The sequence below is a fragment of the Humulus lupulus genome, chromosome 6 (assembly GCF_963169125.1).
Source record: "Humulus lupulus chromosome 6, drHumLupu1.1, whole genome shotgun sequence".
In the NCBI taxonomy this organism is placed as follows: Eukaryota; Viridiplantae; Streptophyta; class Magnoliopsida; order Rosales; family Cannabaceae; genus Humulus; species Humulus lupulus.
In genome coordinates this window covers 218,575,693-218,596,646 of record NC_084798.1, presented here as the reverse complement: position 1 = coordinate 218,596,646, position 20,954 = coordinate 218,575,693, and the positions used below count along the sequence as shown (strand labels likewise).

The following is a 20,954-nucleotide window of genomic DNA, read 5'->3' as shown; positions in this document are numbered from 1 at the left end:
TTAAGAAATCTGTGGCCTTGCCTTCTCTGACTGCATCCATATGTGCCGCTAGTGTGTCGTCATGCCCTTGCCCAATCCGGATATCTTTTAGCAGATTTGACTGGATAGACAAGTTTCCCAGTTTGCCGATAACTACTTCTATTCTGGCATTGATCAGCTCCTGTTGCAGTGGCTTTTCTAATCCGGCTAATGCTGCTAAACTTCCATAACTTTTCCTACTTAGCGCATCGACAACTATGTTAGCCTTCCCTGGGTGGTATAAGATTTTGCAGTTATAATCCTTTACTAACTCTAACCACCTACGCTACCTCATGTTGAGCTCCTTCTAAGTAAAGAAGTACTTTAAACTTTTGTGGTCCGTATAAATCTCGCACCGTTCTCCGTAAAGATAATGGCGCCAGTTTTTCAATGCAAAGACCACCGCTGCCAACTCCATATCATGTGTTGGATAGCATTGCTCGTACTCCTTCAGTTGCCGTGAGGCGTAGGCTATCATCTTGTCATTTTGCATCAGCACGCAACCCAACCCTTGCTTCGACGCATCCCAGTAGACTACGAACTTATCGTTGGGTGTCGGTACACAGAGTACTGGTACTAAGCAAAGCTTATCCTTAAGCAACTAGAAGCTTTCTTCACATCTATCATTCCAGTTGAATCTTTCCTGTTTCCGGGTCAGGTTGGTGAGCGGAGTGGCTATCTTAGAAAATCCCTCTACGAACCTCCTATAATAACCTGCTAATCCCATAAAGCTCCTTACTTCGGATGCATTCTTTGGTCTTGGACAATCCTTCACGGCCTCTACCTTTGATGGGTCTACTGCAACTCCGTCTTAATGTGCCCGAGGAACGCCACTTGCGAAAGCCAAAACTCGCATTTCTTGAATTTGGCGTAGAGTTGATGCTCCTTTAATCGTGACAATCCTCAAATGTTCCTCGTGCTCTACTTCACCCTTAGAGTATACTAAGATGTCATCGATGAACACTACGACAGATTTATCTAAGTAGTCATTGAAGACCCTATTCATCAAGTCCATAAACGCGGCTGGTGCGTTAGTAAGACCAAAAGACATAACCAAGAACTTGTAATGCCCATAACGAGTTCTAAAAGCTGTCTTAGGAATATCTTCTCCCTTCACCTTGAGCTGATGGTACCCGAACCGTAAATCAATCTTTGAAAATACAGTCGCACCTCGGAGTTGATCAAACAAGTCGTCAATCCGGGGTAGCGGGTACTTATTCTTTATCGTTACTTTATTCAGCTCGTGGTAGTCTATGCACATCAGCATACTTCCATCCTTCTTCTTCACGAATAGCACCAGAGCTCCCCATGGCGAATGGCTCAGCCTAATAAAACCCAAGTCTAGGAGTTCTTGCAGCTGCGTCTTTAACTCCTTCAGTTGTGTAGGTGCCATCCGATACAGTGCCTTGGAGATAGGCTCGGTGCCCGGTACTAATTCTATCGTGAAGTCAATTTCCCGAGTCGGCGGCAATCCTGGCAAGTCATCGGGAAATACCTCTGGGAATTCTCTTACAATACGGACATCTTCAACCTTGAGTGGTGTTTCCTTTACCATATCTGTGATGCTCGCTAAGAATGCTTGACATCCTTTTTCCATCATTCTTTGAGCTTTGAGAGATGATACTAACGGAGTGCGTAATCCTGAAGCTTGTCCCATGAAGCATAGTTTCTGGTCGTCAGGAATCTCAAACATCACCTTCTTGCGTTTGCAGTCGATGGTTGCGCCATGCCGTGCTAGTCAATCCATGCCTAATATCACGTCAAAGTCCTTGATCTCCAGTTCTATCAGGTCTCCTTCTAGTTGTACGTCCTCAATCTTGATCGGTATGCCTCGTCCTATCCGTGATGATAGAACTACTTTGCCCGAAGGCAAATCGGTTACAAACCTAGTTCTAAATCTTTCACAAGGTTTGTGTAGTTTTTCTATCATTCCTAACGAAATATACGAATGAGTGGCTCCCGAATCAAATAATACAGAGCATATAATATTGAGGATAGAAACCTGACCTGTGACTACCTTATTGCTAGCATCAACCTCTATTTGGGTTAAGGCAAAAACCATAGCATTAACCATCTTGTCGTCTTTCTTCCTTTCTGGCTTGTGCTGAGGACAATCTCTTTTCCAGTGTCCTTTCTGACCACAGTTATAACATTCCTTGGTGTTTGTGTGACACTCACCAGGATGTTTCTTCTGACACTTAGCACATGGCGGGTATTCCACATAACCTGGCTTATTTCCCCCATTAGTTGTCTGTGCCCTCTTATCGCTGTCAGATTGCTTATTATCAGAATGCCTCCTTTTCTGACCGTTACTGTTGTTGCCAGACTGATTGTGGCTATTATGGTTGTTGTTCCGACTGGTCTGAGGTTGACCTTGCTGTCTAGGCTCATGCTTACTGGCTTCTTCTTTACTTACATTAGCCTGCAACCTCTCTACTTCTATTGCCGTCTCTAGAATATCGGCATACGTAGTATTCCCAAGGTTTGCTAGCTTAACCCCCAGCTTGATCTTCGGTCGAAGTCCTCTAACGAACTTAGACACCCTCAGATAGTCAGTTGGAACCATTTCTGGTGCGAACTTAGCTAATCGGTCGAACTGTCAGCATACTCTGCCACTGATAAACTCCCTTGCTTCAAGACAGCGAGCTCCTCAATTCTTGAAGTGAGTACAGCCGAATTGTAATACTTCTTGTGGAACAGCTCCACAAATCGAGTCCATGTCATGATGGCAACATCATGCGATTGCTGGACCAAATCCCACCATATTCTGCATCCTTCTTGAGTAAAGACGAAACACAGGATATGCGGTCCGCGTTGCTGAGGTTCATGTGCGTCAAGATTGGCTCCACATTCCTTAGCCACTCTTCTGCCTCAAAGGGGTTTGTAGTCCCTTCAAAGTTTGGAGCGTGCTGCTTGCGGAACCTCTCATAAACTAGCTTCATGTGCTGTACTGGATATGATGCGTAATTCGCCAGTGGCCATCCCCCATATGGACCAACTTGTTGGGGTGCTGAGGCCATTTGCTGTGGTTGTGGCTGCGGCGGAGGCGGAGGCGGAGGCTGAGTCTGGGGCCGAGCCTGTTGTCGATGTTGCTGCAAAAGTTCCTCGACTTGTTGTTGCAGTCTGGCAATCTCTGTAGCATTGTCAACTGGTGGCTGCAGCGCGTTGCGGCTAGTAGTAGCACGCACTCCCCTTCTACGAACTGGAGGGGATTCATTGTTCACTGGAGCAACGTTGGAGGCGTTTCTGTTAGTACGTGCAGATCTTCGGAGCGACATCGCAGCAGAGTTCTAACAGTTGAAAGAAACATGTTAGAACTTTACCTAATAGGCTCTAAGGCAAAAACTTATTCTAAACAGACATAACTCGAACATATTGATTATGACTTCTTTTGAAAATTAAATATAAGTCTTCTTTATTTAGAGTGGGTTTCTATACTTAGAAAAATAAACCTTCTTTATTATTTTCTAAGTTTGTTTCTAATCATCCTATATGACTTAATTCTCAGGATCGAAACTCATCTTTGTTCCAAAGTTAACTGTTGACCCTGATTTTGGCCAACTGACACGGAGTCAAATATGCTTGATGTGGACAAATGCGTTGAAATGAATGTGATGACGAAAACTATAAGACATAGAGATTTATAGTGGTTCGACCCTAGAATCTGGTAATGATCTACGTCCACTTGAGCTGTTATTGATATTAGATTCAAAGAGTGATCAAAGAATTAAGGGTTCAATGAGTTTCACAAAATCTCTGAAGAATTGTACAATATATCAGATAGCTCTAATACACTCGTAAAACTCTAATCTCAGATAATTAGAAAGCCAAAAGTCCCTCCCTTGAGCCCTTTTTTCTCTATTTATAGGCTCAAGGGAGGTTTACATTAATTTGTTACATATATTATTTCCTAAATAATCGGATACTCAAGAAATCATGGGAGATAATTCCGGATTTGATCATAACTGCATAAGATCTTCTCTGTGTATAGCGTGTACACGACCAGGCTGGTCGTATATAGAGATTAAATGTTGTGCCAATAGATATTTTCCTGGTCGATAGTCGAGTACGAATTCTGCCAGGTGCTAGCCACGTGTATTAAATGCCTGCCACGTCATGCACGTTTGTTTTTTGGATAACATTTGCCCCCCAAGTTTGTTTAGCGCGACCAACAATAAGGAAACAACCGTCCATATCCCCACGAAATCTGTCAGGATCCTCGTGCATTCTTGAAAGCCGTGACATAATTATGTCTAATCAAGCCCTCTCAGTTTTCAAGAAACAATTTGACAGCTTATACACTTCCCCACGTTTCGAGAATTAAAAGTAATGATTGCTGCTTTTTGCCATACTTCGGTCCTCATAAATACCTTCTTTTTCTTCTTTATAAAATTTTTTCTTACCATCTTTGTCAAGAACTTCAAGAACCTTGCCATCAGAATACAAAGCTTCCAAAACCAGTCAGTCGTCTAGCCGAAGATCTTCCGACTCGAACTTTTCATTCTCTTCTGAATCTCCATCTTCGCCCAGGTAATCACTCTGTCTTTTTAAATTTTTCATTATGCCATGCATGCCGTTTCTATGCTCTGTGATTTCTGTGTTCTTGAGTAGGGTTTTATGAGGATCTTTTTGTATGAACCTTCCATTGCTTGGTAAGAGGGCGTCTTTCTGCTTTGTGTAGGTTAGGACGTAGTTTGATAGTTAGGATCATAGGCTTAGGGCGTAAGGTCGACGAAAAAATTCAACATTTAAGCTAGGTGAAAAAACTGAGTTTTTTCCCGCCCTTCAGGAGTCGAAAAAGTTCTCTTCTAGAAAACAGTTTATTTTCTTTCTGATCTGTTTTTCAAACCGTTAGTGCCGAACTTAGTGTAGGAGTAGGATGCTGCTGGTTATTTAGACGCGAGCAACGTTATCCCAATCTCCCATGCTACTTCGCAGACCATGTGTCTTATCTCCTCCATTGTCTGTTTGCAGTTCATATGCAAGACCATTGGGGAGGAGAAAGACCTATTGAAGATGACCTCTTGGCTCAACTACTTGAAGGCGAGAAAACCCATCCACTTTGATACCAGAAATCCCTATTTCTCGCCCCAGCTCAAACCGTCCTCCAGTGCCCAACCAGAGAATGGCCCGAACTAAAACAAAAGCTCAAAAAAGGAAAAACCCTAACTCTTCAGGCTAGCCTTTTGCTGATGCCCCCTCGACCAGAGGTTGAGGTAAATTCGCTCCCGAGACCAATGTCCAAAGACGTGCCCGCCCTCGCCATGCTGACCAGCCAGCTGTTGCGTGGCACGTCATTCCTCAAAGTAAGGTGACACTGCAGATGATTGCTAACTATTTAAATAGATACAATTTGACGGGTGTGACCTTAGTCAAACCATCTATCGACCAGAGGGCCAACCTGCCAGGCGGGGCTTACAGCGCCTGGTCGAGGTTCCACATTGAGGCAGGGGCCACCCTGCCTTTTCATTCATTTTTTCGGGGGGTGGCTAATTACTTCGGAGTAGCCCCCTTCCAAATCACCCCAAATGGATATAGAATGTTGGCCGCACTCTATATCCTTTATAAGCTCAAAAAATGGCCAGTACCTTCTCCCCACGAGGTCAATTTTCTTTTTGACCTTAAGTCCGACCCCAACCAAGATGGCACAGGGTTTTTTCATTTCTGCCATCAGGAATTCGGACGTTTTCTGTCCGACACCACCCATATCTCTAATGTGGGGAAGTATCACCATGAATACTTCCTCACTCCTGACCTTACTGCGAACAACCTGGCCTTCACTCGAGGAGGTAAAAATTCTTACACCATTAGCTTCTTTACTTAGTGTTTTTCTATCATAATATCTTGACACCCATTGTGTTCCAGGCCCATGGTTACGTCCCATCCCTACTCTGGGAATGGAGTCAAGGGAAAAACTCTTAGCCAGCATGACAAATGCTGATAAGAGTGTAAAAAAATTAGTTATTGAGGCTAACCTTAGGCTTGTCGGCCTCTGGAGCTCCAGACCCGCGGCGGATGAACCTTCGGCGAACGATGTCCAAGCCGAAGCGGAAACCGAGCAGCAACCCCAGGCGTCTCCTCCGCGGAGGAGGCCAACTGGGGTTACGATCAGGGAACTTGCCGCCCCTCCTCGAGCGAAGAAACCCTCGGTCCCCGAGGGCAAAGGGAAAAAGAAGGTTGCCGAGCCTACCGAAATTTCTGACGATTCGTCGGATGTAAACGGTACAATAATCTCGCTTTTAAACCATTTACCAATTCCCTCTCATCTATTTGATGGGGATGGCAACTTTAGGAATGCTCCCTCTTTAAACTCAGATTTCTTCCAGGAACTAGGTAGTTCAGTAAATAATGCTACGACCAGTAGTTGTAGCCCGGGTACTTAACTTGTAATCCTTTTACTTTAGTCCCTGTTTTCTGCATGACCATTTAATCTCACTGCTTGAGTTGTTTCCCTTTGTGCAGGTATGGACTCTGATGACGTCTTCGATCATTATCAGGCCGTCGCTGCTTCTTCCATCCCAAAGAAGGATGGCAAGAGGGCTCGAGGGGAAAGCAGCAAGACCCCCTCGAAGAAGGCTCGAACAGACGACGCTCCAGCCACCGCCCCTTCCAAGGAGAACACACCACCTCCGCCCCCCACCGAGCAGACGACTCCCACACCTGCTAATCCACAGCCTTCTTCTAGGGCTGCCGACAAGGAGGCATTGGACAACTCGTCCGAAGGCTCCCTGCCCAGCCTTGTGGTCGGATCAGCCAGAGAGATGATATACAAACTCTCAAAGCACAGACGCAGTCAGGCCGCTATCACCGAAACTGCTTCAATGGAGGCTGATCAAGTCGTCAACAGGGGGCTGAACGAGATAGTTAGCGTAAGTAACCTCTTGTTACTTTGCTATTCATATCTGATTTCTCTCCCTTACTTTGCCTCATTTTTTGTCTTTCAGGGGCTGTTAACTCTTACTGCTGGCTCGCGCCGTATTGGGGCGTTGGTTTCTCAAGGCAGAAATTTTGACTCCAGGCTTGCCCAGGCAAAGGAAGTATTTGAGGTTGACAAGGACAAGCTGCTCGAGGAGAACAAGGAGCTGTCCAGACAGTACGAACAAATGTGTGAGGACCAAGCTATTCTCACTAAGGAGCTTCAGGACGCCCAAGAGGCCTTGAAGAAAGCTAACGAGGCCCGGGAGAAATGGAGGGAAAGTTCTGTACTTGTCACCCAAGAGTGTAAGCAGCTTGGATTTGATCTGACCGCCAGCAGGGAAGAGAAGAAGAAGCTCGAGGAGCGAGTGCAGGAGCTCGAGGAGGAAGGGGCCAAGAATTTGAAGAAGTCCAAGGAAGCCACTCACCTCTGCTTCTATGAATTTTGGAAGCACAACCGGGAGGCCAACTTCAACTACTTAACTGAGCGGCTGAAGAGGACTCTGATGGCGCAGTGCGCCATCTGGTTGGAGGCAGAGGAGAAGGCTAAGGCTAAGGCTCCTGTTGCTGATGCTGAAACTGGTCCCCCGGCCGATCAAAGCACTCCTTCTAATCCTGAAGACCCTCTTGCTCCTCAATGATTATTTTTCTTTTATTTTGTTTTTATGGCCCACGGGTCTACTTGTAAAGACAATTTACTTTTATTGCTGCAAGGGTAGCTTTTTTACTTATAACTGAACAATTACATCCGAGCAATACTGCTCGCGGTGTAAAAGCTTTTCACTTTTAATTGAACAATTACATCCGAGCAATACTGCTCACGGTGTAAAAGATTGCCTTATTGATATCATAATGTTTCTTTTTATTATAATATCTGTTCGCATGACCGAACTTAGCATAGTACTTTGGTTTGATTTTACAAAACATAAATTTTGAAAAATACTCTAAGTACCGTAGCATGCTTTCACTCATTTTGTTCATGTGTTTACATACCGATTGGTATGCTTTGCTATCGATGTACTTTGTATGCCCCCCAAGTGATCGAGGAGCTTTAGGTCCTTGGTCACTTGCCTTGACCACGACCTGTGCGAACATTACTGCTTGGTATGAAACGTAACACTTGTAATACAGCAAAACAACACACGTAATGAACAAATACTTGTAAAAATGAATTTACAAAGGTTGGCAAGAATGACTGGCTGCGCATAGTCCCTTATAATCTCGTATTAAAAATGGACTAAACATGTCTTTACGAGTGATCTTAAAAAGATCTTACACTTATAAGCGATTAGCCATACAACATGGATAACCCTTTTCCGAAACTTGTACAAAGTAAAAATTAATACAAGCCAGTCCTTTAAAAAGGACTGTTTATTGGTAATACTTGCGCAGGTGTTCACCGTTCCAATAGCGTGGAACAAGATCTCCATTTAAGCGTGCAAGCTTGTAGGTGCCCGGATGAAGGACTTCTTCAATTTGATAAGGTCCTTCCCAGTTTGGTCCAAGCACTCCAGCAGTTGGGTCGCGGGTATTTAAGAAAACTCATCGTAATACTAGGTCTTCGACGTTGAATTTCCTTTCTCTTACTTTTGAGTTAAAATACTGGGCGACCTTTTACTGGTACGCAGCAACTCAGAGTTGGGCTCTTTCCCGTTTCTCTTCAAGTGAATCTAGGGATTCCATCATCAGTTGGCTATTGTGCTCCTGGTCGTATGTAATTCGTCGATGTGAGGGCGGATCTAATTTGACGGGCAACATGGCTTCATACCCGTATGCCAAAGAAAACGGGGTATGACCAGTCGTGGTTCGATGAGAAGTTCGATACGACCAAAGCACTTCAGGCAGCTGTTCTGGCCATGCTCCTTTAGCGTCCTCAAGTCTTTTCTTCAGGGTATCTTTAAGAGTTTTATTCACTGCTTCCACCTGCCCATTTGCTTGTGGATGCGCAACTGAAGAAAAGCTTTTTATGATCCCGTGCCTCTCGCAGAAGTCTGTGAACAAGTCGCTATCAAACTGGGTGCCGTTATCTGAGATAATTTTTTGAGGCAAACAATACCGGCAAACAATGTTCTTGATGACAAAGTCAAGAACTTTCTTGGTCGTTATGGTAGCGAGTGGCTCAGCTTTGGCCCATTTGGTGAAGTAGTCAACTGCCACGACTGCATACTTCACTTCGCCTTTTCCTGTTGGTAGGGACCTGATCAAATCTATACCCCATACTGCGAAAGGCCAAGGACTTTGCATCTGCTTTAACTCATTGGGAGCTGCGCGTGGGATCTTAGAAAATCTCTGACACTTATCACATTTTCGCACAAACTCCATTGAGTCTTCATTCATAGTCGGCCAGAAATAGCCCTGCCTTAGAATCTTTTTTGCCAAACTCTGCCATTCAGCGTGATCTTCGCAGAACCCTTCATGTACTTCCTTCATCAGCTCCTTAGCTTTTTCTGGTGTAATACATCTGAGCAATGGAATGGAATATCCCCGTCGGTAAAGAACTCCATCGACCAGTATATACCTAGCAGCCCGCCTTTGTAAGGTTCTGACTTTGCTTCTATCTGCCGGTAATACCCCATTTGTTAGATACTCCAGGTAAGGCGCCATCCATGTGTCTTCCATCCGAATTTCCATAATGGCTTCATCTGCTCGTATGCTTGGTTCGCACAATCTTTCTACTGGCACAATATTTAAAGTGTCAGCATCTTTTGCACTTGCGAGTTTGGCTAAGGGATCTGCGTTCGAATTCTGATTTCGAGGTACTTGCTGGAGGGTGTATTTTGCAAACTGAGCCAACAGATCTTTGGTTTTGCTTAAATAGGCCACCATTTTGAGGCCTCGTGCTTGATATTCCCCTAGGATTTGATTCACCACCAGTTGTGAATCGCTGTAAATATTCAGCACCTTTATTCCCATGTCCTTCGCCAATCTTAACCCAGCGAGGAGTGCTTCATACTCGGCTTCATTGTTTGACGTTGCAAAATCGAACCGGATAGCGTAGTGAAATCGATGCCCTTCAGGCGTTATCAATATCACTCCTGCCCCTGCGTGAGATTCGTTGGACAACCCATCTGTGAATAATTTCCACGAAGGAGTTTCTACTTGGGGCTCAGGCGCACTAGGCTTTTCACACTGCTCGTTGTCTGGGAGCTCAGTGAACTCTGCAATAAGATCAGCCAAGACTTGTCCTTTTACAGCTGCTCGCGGTGAATATGTGATATCGAACTGCCCAAGTTCGACTGCCCATTTTAATAATCATCCAATCGCCTCCGGTTTTTGAAGAACTTGTCGAAGGGGCTGGTTTGTTAAGACTGTAATAGGATGGGCTTGGAAGTAAGGGCGCAGTTTTCTTGAGGCCAAGATTAGGCAATAGGCTAACCTCTCGATGGGGGGATACCTCAGCTCTGCTCCGATTAGCCTCTTGCTTACATAGTAAACCGCCTTTTGTACGCCTTCTTCTTCTCGCACCAGTACCGCGCTAGCAGCGACTTCTGTGATCGCTAGGTAGATGAACAAAGTTTCTCCTTCGATGGGTTTTGATAAAATAGGAGGCTGTGCCATATGGGCCTTTAAGGCCTGAAAAGCCTGCTCGTAGTCTCCTGTCCATTCGAACTTCTTGTTGCCCCTAAGTAGATTGAAGAAAGGGACGCATTTATCCGTTGACTTGGAAATGAATCTACTTAAGGCGGCAATTCTCCCAGTTAAACTTTGTACATCCTTGATCTTTTCTGGCGACTTCATGTCGATCAGGGCTTTTATTTTGTCGGGGTTGGCCTCGATTCCTCTTGAATTAACAATGAACCCCAAAAATTTTCCTGACCCGACTCCGAAGGAACATTTGAGAGGATTTAATTTCATTTGATACTTGTTTAATACATCAAAACATTCTTGTAAATCCTTCACGTGTCCTTCGGCCTTTTTCGACTTTACCAGCATGTCGTCCACATATACCTCCATGTTTATTCCGATCAACTCCTTAAACGTGTGGTTAACCAGTCGCTGGTAAGTTGCACCTGCGTTTTTCAGTCCGAAGGGCATTACTTTGTAACAGTATAATCCCGTATTGGTCCGAAAGCTGGTGTGATCCTCGTCAGGGGGATGCATGCTAATCTAATTGTAACCTGAGTACGCATCCATGAAGGAGAGGATCTCATGTCCTGCAGTAGCATCGACCAGCTGGTCGATCCTTGGGAGTGGGAAGCAATCCTTCGGGCATGCTTTATTGATGTAACGACCCGACTTTTCTTAACTAGACCCACCGAACACGACTATGACTATCCGGGGTCAACTGGACCCTTACGGTCAACTTTGGTAAAAATCGGACGTTAAAATCTAAATAAACTTTAGAGTAAACTTTAGAAAATTTTACATTGGAGTACTTTGAAATAAAATAGTATTTGGATGGGATCCCATAGTTTTAAAAACAAAATGTAGTTAAACGTAACTTAAGAAATAGTCTGTGGCCATAGGGCCTTCTTTAAGTAGAACTAGTAAACATGAAATTGATAAAATTGTTACTAGACTTAGCAGAAAACTTAAGAGAACCCTGACAACCCTGCAGGTCGGTTGTTTCACAGTATGCATACTTCAGACAGAATCCCCTCCAGCTCATTGCACTGCTCCTTAAGCCTTGCCCTTACCTACACACACAGAGTAACTGATGAGCTATAACGCTCAGTAAGGAAGCTAGCTACAACTCATGATTCTACTATTCAAAACAAACTTTTCATAACAGAAATGCATATCTAGAAACTGCAAACTGAGCAACACGTCTAGCATATTCACATAAGTCAAAGTGTTGCGTAACATACTGAAAACATATAACTGAGCCATCGTGTTATCTGTGGGGTTTTAATCCCAGTGTGGCCTCCACGGCCCAGAGCAACCTCACCTCCCGTACCAAAGGGGTACACTCCGCTAAAACACGATGACTCTACTGACTTGGCGAATAACCCCACTGTACGGCTGCATGGGGAATCCGCCCTCACAAGGCCTTGTACTGAGCCATCGAGCTATCTGTGGGGTCATGATCCCCGGGTGGCCTCCGCAGCCCAGAGAATACTCACCTCCCGTGCCAAAGGGGTAAACTCCGCTAAAACTCGATGACTTTACTGACTGGACGACGAACCCCACTACACGGCTGCATGGGGTCCACCCTCACAAGGTTTCCCTTGACAGTCACAAACATTACACATGCATTCATGATAACTTTACTGCACTAAGCACATTCAAACCCGATAGATGGGTACTATCATGCGCATCCAGCCATATAATCACACACATATATAGCATCTAGAATTTAACCAGCAGTCTACAAACATGCAAACAATTCACTAGAATCACAACAAGCTAAGTTACTCTTGGTGTATACTTCCTTACCTCTTGTCCTTAGCTTTCGCGAATTATATCTTTGTGAGTATTTCCGATCGTGTTTAGACCATATAATCATATTGGGACAATATGTCTTAGTTTATGCTTTACTAAGATTTTAAATATAAATAAGGGAATTTAAAAATCAAAAACTAAAATTCCCGACCCTGGCCCAAACCCGAGCCCTTGGGGTAAAATGACCATAATACCCTTCTCAAAAATCCCGAACTTAACTTAGAAAATTATTATTTCCTATAATAATTTTGTCCTAGACCACGTCCGAAATTTCAAGTCAAAACTCCAATTATTTCTTAAAATTCCGTTTTCCGATGCTCGAGTCCAATTCACGAGCCCTGAGCCCACCTCTTGACCTTGAGACTTAAAATCGGTAATATTGTATTTCCTAAAATATTTTCTAAGTCCTTGAAAATATTTCGTAGGTTCTAAGTCATCAAATCTAAACTTTGAAACTAATTCCCGAACTTAGCATTTTCCTTGAAGCTTAAATAATACTTCCCGAGCCTAGCTCGTAAATCATTAATCTTAGATATTACTTAGATAAATTTTCTAAACCTTGATCCTCAAATATCAGTTTGTAGACTTTGGGGTACCTAATCCCGAGCCTAGCGATAAAATTCTAAAGTTTTGGGACCAACTACCATTTTTGGTCCTTTTGGTTACTAATCAGTAACCATTAGTAACTACTTGGACACATGCTCTTACATGCACGTGACTACCCCCTCATCTTCATCCTTATACACATTCAGCCATGGCCATCCTAACCAAGGTTTCTCACCATGGCAGCCACGACCTCACTCCATAGACCACCATGCTCATCACTTCGGCCACCACTAGCCCCACCACCGGCCTCCACGCGTGACCACCCAAAGTGGTATTCCCCATGCACGGCCACCCATTTCCACCATTCTTCAACCACCACCAAATCATCTCAAACTTCAAGACCACATATATTAAACTATCTCCAACCCCTTAATGTATGTTTCTAGACCTAAAACACTAATTAGATCCATACAAAATAGCCCACAAATCCATAGCCAACCTAAGAACATAAATGAAGAACAATCGGTACCGTAAACTACTAAGGAAATTTATGAATATCTACCTCTTAATGTGGCCGGTTCTTGGTGGTTCCTTCTTCTCCTCAACTTAGTAGACAACACTATGAACACAACAAAACTATTGACATAAATTTGGTACTCATAATCTAAGAGAAAAATCAACGCAAATGTATGTTCGGACTTACGTTTTTCTTCTGACTATTCATGTACCGAATTCCCAATAACTCTCCATTCTTCCTCTTGCTTTCTTCTACAATCAAAACATAGGCTCTAAGGTCGTGTCTAAGGACTGTAACCCAAAGAAAAACCAAAGAAAACTCACCTTTGATTCCTCCTTCTTGGACCTGAAGTGAACGTACAAAACAAGAACACAATGTGTTCTCTGTCTCTAATCTCTCACAGTTATCCTCTCACGTTCAAAAATGGCTAACACTAATGAAGAAAGACAACGGTTCTAATTCCCTGCCTGGTAACCTCTAAAAACTGCCATAGCTGTTTAAATTGTGTTTCCCTCCAATAAGTATGTGTGCAGCCAAACACACCACCGTACGCTTCTCAAAATACAACATTAAAACTATAGCTTAAGAATGGTAAATATAAACTATAGTCTAAACACCAAAAATGCAACTTTGGTTTAACTTATGTCTATAATTTGTCTATAATTTTATGTGAGTCATTTCAACATAAAATCATGATTTTGATCTTATAAAATTCATCTTGAATTATTCATACTCTTAGTGAATAAATAACAAAATCATAGTCTAAAATAATTCTATGATTTTATGTAGATTCCAAATACATAAAATCATATACTTAAACTCTTTAAACAAGATGTCCATCTTTGATTTCTTTCATATCTAAATCCCCACACTATGGTCTAAAGCGATCAACTCACACTTCATTATTTAAAATAATATTTACCAAATATTATTTTAATTATTATTCCTACTCTTAAAAAAAAATTCACAGAACAATATTTACAAAAAAAAACACAATAAACAAATAAAAAAATTCTGGGTTATTATAAAGACCCTAATTAAACAATTGTAGAGACTCAGAAAAAGAAAAAAATAAAATAATAAAAGATATTATTTAATTTTTTTTGTGGGTGGGACCCACCTAGGTAAGGAGTCAATAGTCCTCTTTTTTTTTTTCTCTTTTCTTTTCTTTTTTTTCCCTTCTCTCTCCCCGAAACCTCTTCTTCTCTCTTTTTCTTTTTCTTTTCTTTCCTTCATTTTCTCTCCAAACCAGTCACGGCCACAACTAGTCGGACCACCGCCGGAGTGTCATTTTCGACACGCGCCGGAGGTACAGCTTCCCTGACCGGCGATGACGGAAACCCCAAAATTTGGTGACCATCGGAGAAAGGACGCGCCTGTACGGCTACTTCGAAGTTTTTCCGTCGAAACTTTGAGGTGCCTTTCCGGCGAACTCCGACCACCATTCGGCGAGTGGGTGGTACCGTTGGAATCAGCATCGTGAGAGGATCGTCGTCCACTAATTCATTCCGGTCAACTCACCATTTTTCTCCGGCGAGATTTTGGGTATCTTCGCCCTTTTGGAAGCATTTTCCGGCGATACCGGAGGTCATTTGGGCGAAGGAGCTGTACTTTCGTGATGTACTCATCGAGAGGATCGTTTTGATATATGCCATGCATATATTTGTCGACGTCTCCGGTACCGCTACCAACCGCTATAGTGCAACGCTTGGGTAAGGTTCCGGAACTTGAAAATTTAAGTATGGTCATATTATATGTGATTGGACACGATTTTGAATAAGGAATGCTATGATGATAATCGTTTGCTCATTTGGTGCACGTAGAAAAACGTGATATTAAAATCGGACTAAATTATTCTAAGATCATCGTTAAGCTTAGGAGCGTCGCTTTGGACTTGGATTAAATTCTAAGGAGGTATCTAAAGAGGTAGGGACTCAACTGGACTATTGGACTTATTTTACTCATCTTAAATTACATTCAACATATTCCCATTTTGAGATTTATAAAATGTTTGAAAAATTGAAAACTTAACCTGCATGTTTTCTAATCTGTTATGAGGGCACTGAGTGCCAAATATATATTTTTGTTCACTTATTTATGCAGGTTATGATTTTTGGGTTTATTCAAAGGCATCTGTTATGCTGCCCAATTTTCTAAAATATAAAGGGAATGTGTTTCTTTCTTTTCATGTTTACCTGCATTTGGTTATACTGATGAGAGCCATAGTGATCATGATTGGTGCACGTTGTTGTTTCATGACCTAGTCTCTATGTCATCATAAGTAGATCAGGTGTCCACTCACCTGTAGGTGTAAAGACCTAGCATCTGTATACAGGAAGTGTTCTGAGCCTCCCCCTTGTGGTGGTTATCAGATCCGGTTACCCGGTTTAGGATGTTGGATTTTCTATGGTGGGTAACGGGAACTAGGGATCTAGTGGACGGTGTGATGTGCACTTGTAGCTATGCTCTTATGATTATTTGTGGTTTCTCTATTTTGGTTTATACATGATGATATATGTTTTGCTTTCAAAGCTAACTATGCAGGGGTTTTATTAAACTTCTGGGTCCATGATATTAGTTGTTTTCCTACTGGGCTTTATAAGCTCACCCCAATCTCTCCCATTTCAGGAGCCTAGTGACGCGAACGTGGAAAAGATGAATTATCGATGGGGCCAATGTGTTTAGCCTATTTCTATTTCGTGTCATGGTCTTATCTTTTGAGCATTTTTTTATGTATTCAATTTCGAATCTAATGATCGGTGTATCTGAATGAGCTATGAAATAGTTAGGGATGAGGAATGGTGGATGCTAAGTATTATTTTGGGTGTTTATGACTTATTAAATTTAACTATTTGGTGATTACGTAACTGTAGGAATATTATTGTTTTATGTATAATGATAAGTGATTATACTTTTATTACTAATATTTTTATATATAATTATAGGAGTTATTTCATTATTTTAACTTATAATTATAGGACGATTTAATATAAATTAAATGATCATTTATAAAGACTATTTTTCAACGAGGGTCAAAATTTGACCTTTGACCACCCAAGTTATGGATATTACAAATCTGCCACGGCCTAGGGCTCGGGTCGTGACAACAATATTCCATAAAAAAAATGTTAAAGGAAGGGAATCATTTGATATAATAATAATAATATTCACATGTATTAATTCTTAATATATAAAGTTGTCATATATGAACTAATTGGATACAAATATACAAAAATGGTTACTAATTAACCAAATCAAGTGATCTAATGTCTTATTTTCGGTTTGTGTGAGTGTGTTCCTATTTATTTATTTTTTATAGTTAATAAAAGCTTTATCGGTTAGTGCTTTATTGATTTAATATGGAAACCATGATAGACTCACTGAAACACTCCTAAAATAAAAAGCATTTCTTGGCAACTTCTTGGAACCATCTGTCCATCAATATGGTGGCATTATTCAAAAGAAAAGTCATCGTGTAGAGACATAACAGAAGGCATCCAATGTAATAATGTCCAATGAATTATTGGAACACTTTTTCTTCCAAACGCGTAAACTGTTCAAAACAAAAACATAAACACTTCTTGTTGTCATTGAACAACAACAACCTCAACCTTGATAAAACTCTACTGCACAATTAATCACAAACCAGAGAATGAAACTAAGAATATAAAAGTAAAATGACAGAAATTAAAAGAACATACAAAGTTTATAGAGGTTCACTCCTTTAATGGAGCTACTCCTCTTAGGAATTCTCTTCACTATGACAAATGGCAATATTACAGAGTTTGTGATCAAGATAACTTAAATTTTAACAATGGTGATCAATCTCCCTTGAACAATAACCAGACTGATGAAGAACACTTAGGAAACACCCTTGAAGATAACTTCTTCTGCCTTTCGACTTCTCAGTTCTGCTCTCAACTCTCAATCTCAAATCTCACTTGTTACAAGTATTTCAAAACCTCACCATACAAAATAAAACTTCTGTCAGAAAACTTGCACTCGAATATCCCCTTATATTCTAATATACAAAATGATCACATATATATAATGACTGAAATAATACAACTAACATAATAAAAGATGTTTAACTTGATCAACCAATAAAGAAATGCCATGTCATAAGAAAGAAAAGAAATAAAGAACCATGTTTTATTAAGAGCTGATAATAACAAATTCCACCTCAGAGCTTAATAAAACCTTGTTAAAAAATCTTCCCAAGACTCATTGTTCTATCCTCCACCAGATCAGCCTTCTTCAATACTTAGAAGTTTCACACAGTGTTGAAACTTGCTAAGTGTCAGTATTTTAGTTCCCATATTTGCTGAATTCTCTTCACTAGGTACTTTATCAATATTTATTAATCTTTGTGTCACCTTTTCCCTTATGAAATGATACTTTACTTCAATGTGTTTGGTCCTATCATGGAACAATTGATTTCCGCATAGATAAAGAGTTCGACTATTGATAACTCTAGGAATTAGAGTTATTTTTATGCTTTTAAACTTATAATTTTATCAAGAAAGAGTGGTTTAGGGTGTTTTGTAGTGTCTTTATTTTCATTTTGTCAAATATTAAATATAATAAGATAATATTAAATATTAGTATATTTCTGGAAAAATATACCCTAAACTATAAAATTTTGCCTTCGCAGGTGGTTGGTAGAATTTTGGTCATTTGGAAAGAAATTGAAGCCTAAAATGGTCTTAGCAGGAGGGAATGCTGCAGTATTGCAGCAGCAATGCGTTTTGCCAGCCAATCTACTTGGATGACCCACGTGGAAGCTACTATTTAATTCTCCAGCTCACTTTGAGGATTATTTAGATTGGGTTGCATGATAAATAAATAAATGATGATTGGGCTTCATTTTGCCTTGGACCCATTTATGGTAAAGAAGACAAAAACAAAAATGAATTAAAAAGAAAAAGAGGCCCATGTGACCCAAGAAGGAGGAAGTGACCTAGAGAAAAGAGTTGTCTTCTTTTCCAATTGGGAGATATACGGCTGGAGAGAAGAGAAAGACCCAGCCGCCTGTGCAAGAAAAAATATACCCATTTTGGCAACCATTAAAAGAGAAAAGAAGGAAAGAGAGAGGATTCTAAGGAAGAAGACAAAAAGAGAAGGGCTATTTGGGGGACACTCCATAATATTCTTGGCTTGTTTTTCTTCCCCTTCTCTCTTAGAACTTAATTCTTTCTTGCATTTTATTTTGATTTATGGATGATTATAAGTTGGGTTATTTTGTGTTTAAAGCTATGAAATAATTATCTTAAAGTTAGGATAATTAAGAAACTTTGTTATGCAATTGTGGAACTTTGCTATTGATGCTTAATGCTAATTGAGGTTTATTCATTCAAGTAATTTTCATGCTTAATATTTACTATTGCTTGATCACCTTTAGTAAATGATTGAAATAGTTAAGATTGCTGAAAATGATTATAATTATTGGACAAAAGACTTGAATGGTGCAAGATTAATTTCTTTGATTTTAATTTTGTGAGGGTATAGACATATATCTTTGTCTTGCATAATCTAATAGAATTGGTGCTTGATATGAAATTTTTGAAATTAAATTGGCTTAGACATAAGTAATTTAATTAGAGAGTTAAACCCATTTGATTTCGACAGAAACTTATGGACTTGATTAGAATTCTTGATTAGTAAACTGTCAGTGTGCCACAACATTTTCATAGAATTATTTCTAGTAATTGCATAATAGGGGGAATTAATTATCCTAGCTTACCATTTCATTATCAATTGATTTTCATATTGCATCCCATTAATTTAGATTTTAAATTCAGCTGTTAGTTATTTTTAATTGCATATAAAAATCAACTTCCAATTCAATTTGAGTTTGGTTCTTTTATTTTTAATCATTTTGCTAGAGTTTAATTTCACAATTTTTAGCTTAAAAACAATCCTTGTGGATACGATATTGGGTTCTTATCACTTTATTACTTGTTGACAGTGTACACTTGCACTTAGTATCTATTTTGCACAACAAGTTTTTGGCGTCATTGCCGGGAATTGCTTAAAGTCAATTATTGTAAAGTTAATTATCTTGCAATTTGGTTGAATTTTTCTTTCTTTTGTGCTAACTTGGGTGATTCTCGTGCAAATTTCAGGTTTATACAGTGTATGAACGAGAATCAAGACCCTGAACTACTTCCCATTGATCTAGAAATCGAGCGTACCTTTAGAAGAAGGCAAAGAATACAAAAGTCAAAAAGGGAAGTAGTAGTGATGGATGCTGAGCAAGGGGCTCAACAGGGAGCTGCCCAGAGGGCAGCAAATCTATCAGGAGTTGCTCATGATCCACCAGTAAATCTAGCAGGAGCTGCTCAAGATCGAGTAGCTCAAGGGGGAGTAGCTGCCAACAATGGGCAAAATGCAGTTATTGTGGCTGATGACAGAGATCGTGCTATCAGGCAATATGCTCTCCCCCTCTTTAATGAACTCAATTCGAGCATCGTTAGACCAGAAATTCAGGCAGCACAGTTTGAATTGAAGCCAGTCATGTTCCAGATGCTTCAAACTGTGGGTCAGTTCAGTGGGATGCCAACAGAGGATCCTCGCCTTTATCTTCGATTGTTCATTGAAGTGAGTGATTCATTCAAGCTGCCTAGAATGATAGAGGATGCACTGAGACTAAAGTTGTTCCCATACTCCTTGAGAGACAGAGCTAGAGCTTGGTTGAACTCTTTGCCATCTGATTCTGTGACTACTTGGCAAGAGTTAGCTGAGCGGTTTTTGATGAAGTATTTCCCTCCCACTAAGAATGCCAAGCTCCGCAATGAGATTACTTCATTTCAGCAACTTGATGAAGAATATTTATATGAGGCATGTGAGCGGTTTAAAGAGTTGTTGCGCAAATGCCCTCATCATGGCATTCCTCATTACATCCAGATGGAGACATTTTATAATGGTCTAAATGCCCACACTAGAATGATGGTTGATGCTTCAACGAATGGGGCACTTATTGCTAAGTCCTATAATGAGGTATGAAATACTTGAGAGGATATCCAACAACAACTATCAGTGGCCCACTTCTAGATTGTCTACAGGTAGAAAGGTGGCTGGTATTCATGATGTAGATGTCATCACTTCTTTGGCAGCCCAAGTCTCCTCTATTTCTAATATGCTCAAGACAATGAATATGGGGATGAATCAATCAATGGGGCAGCCTATGGGGACACAAATGGGGTCTATGGAGAACATTTCTTGTGTGTATTGTGGTGAGGGCCATACTTTTGACAACAGTCCTTCCAATCCAGCAGTTGTGTGTTACATGGGGAACCAAAATAGGAATAGCCCTTATTCTAATTCCTACAACCCATCATGGAGGCAACATCCCAACTTCTCGTGGAGTAATCGAGGGGCTGGCCCTAGCAATTCTTATATGCCTCCAAGACCAAATTTCCCACCGGGTTATCCCTCACAAGCACCACAACAAAGGCCACAACAACAAGCAATGCAATCTACTCTTTGTGGCTTCAGATTAAATCTCCTCATACCTGTCCCTTCTTCTTGTAGCTCTACTCTGAGGACCCCTGGCGAAACCAAACTGACACTTCAT

General features: G+C 41.0%; 1 protein-coding gene, 1 long non-coding RNA gene and 1 other non-coding gene across 3 annotated transcripts in view; 2 read left to right on the top strand and 1 right to left on the bottom strand.

Annotated features, from left to right (window-relative positions):
- Positions 1–7,774, top strand: part of LOC133783371 (uncharacterized) — a 28,062-nt gene extending 20,288 nt beyond the window's left edge. Inside the window, exons 2-3 of the mRNA XM_062222985.1 lie at positions 6,481–6,887; positions 6,963–7,774. Coding sequence (XP_062078969.1) covers positions 6,481–6,887; positions 6,963–7,574 — 1,019 coding nt within the window. The 3' untranslated portion in view covers positions 7,575–7,774. The remainder of the gene's footprint in view (positions 1–6,480; positions 6,888–6,962) is intronic.
- A 6,541-nt stretch (positions 7,775–14,315) lies between these two features.
- Positions 14,316–16,310, top strand: LOC133783372 (uncharacterized). Its single transcript, XR_009870874.1, has 3 exons — positions 14,316–15,090; positions 15,202–15,304; positions 16,007–16,310. It is a non-coding gene; the product is annotated as an uncharacterized LOC133783372 (long non-coding RNA).
- A 3,851-nt stretch (positions 16,311–20,161) lies between these two features.
- Positions 20,162–20,268, bottom strand: LOC133787244 (small nucleolar RNA R71). The gene has a single exon (XR_009872275.1). It is a non-coding gene; the product is annotated as a small nucleolar RNA R71 (small nucleolar RNA).
- Between the last annotated feature and the right edge of the window lie 686 nt (positions 20,269–20,954).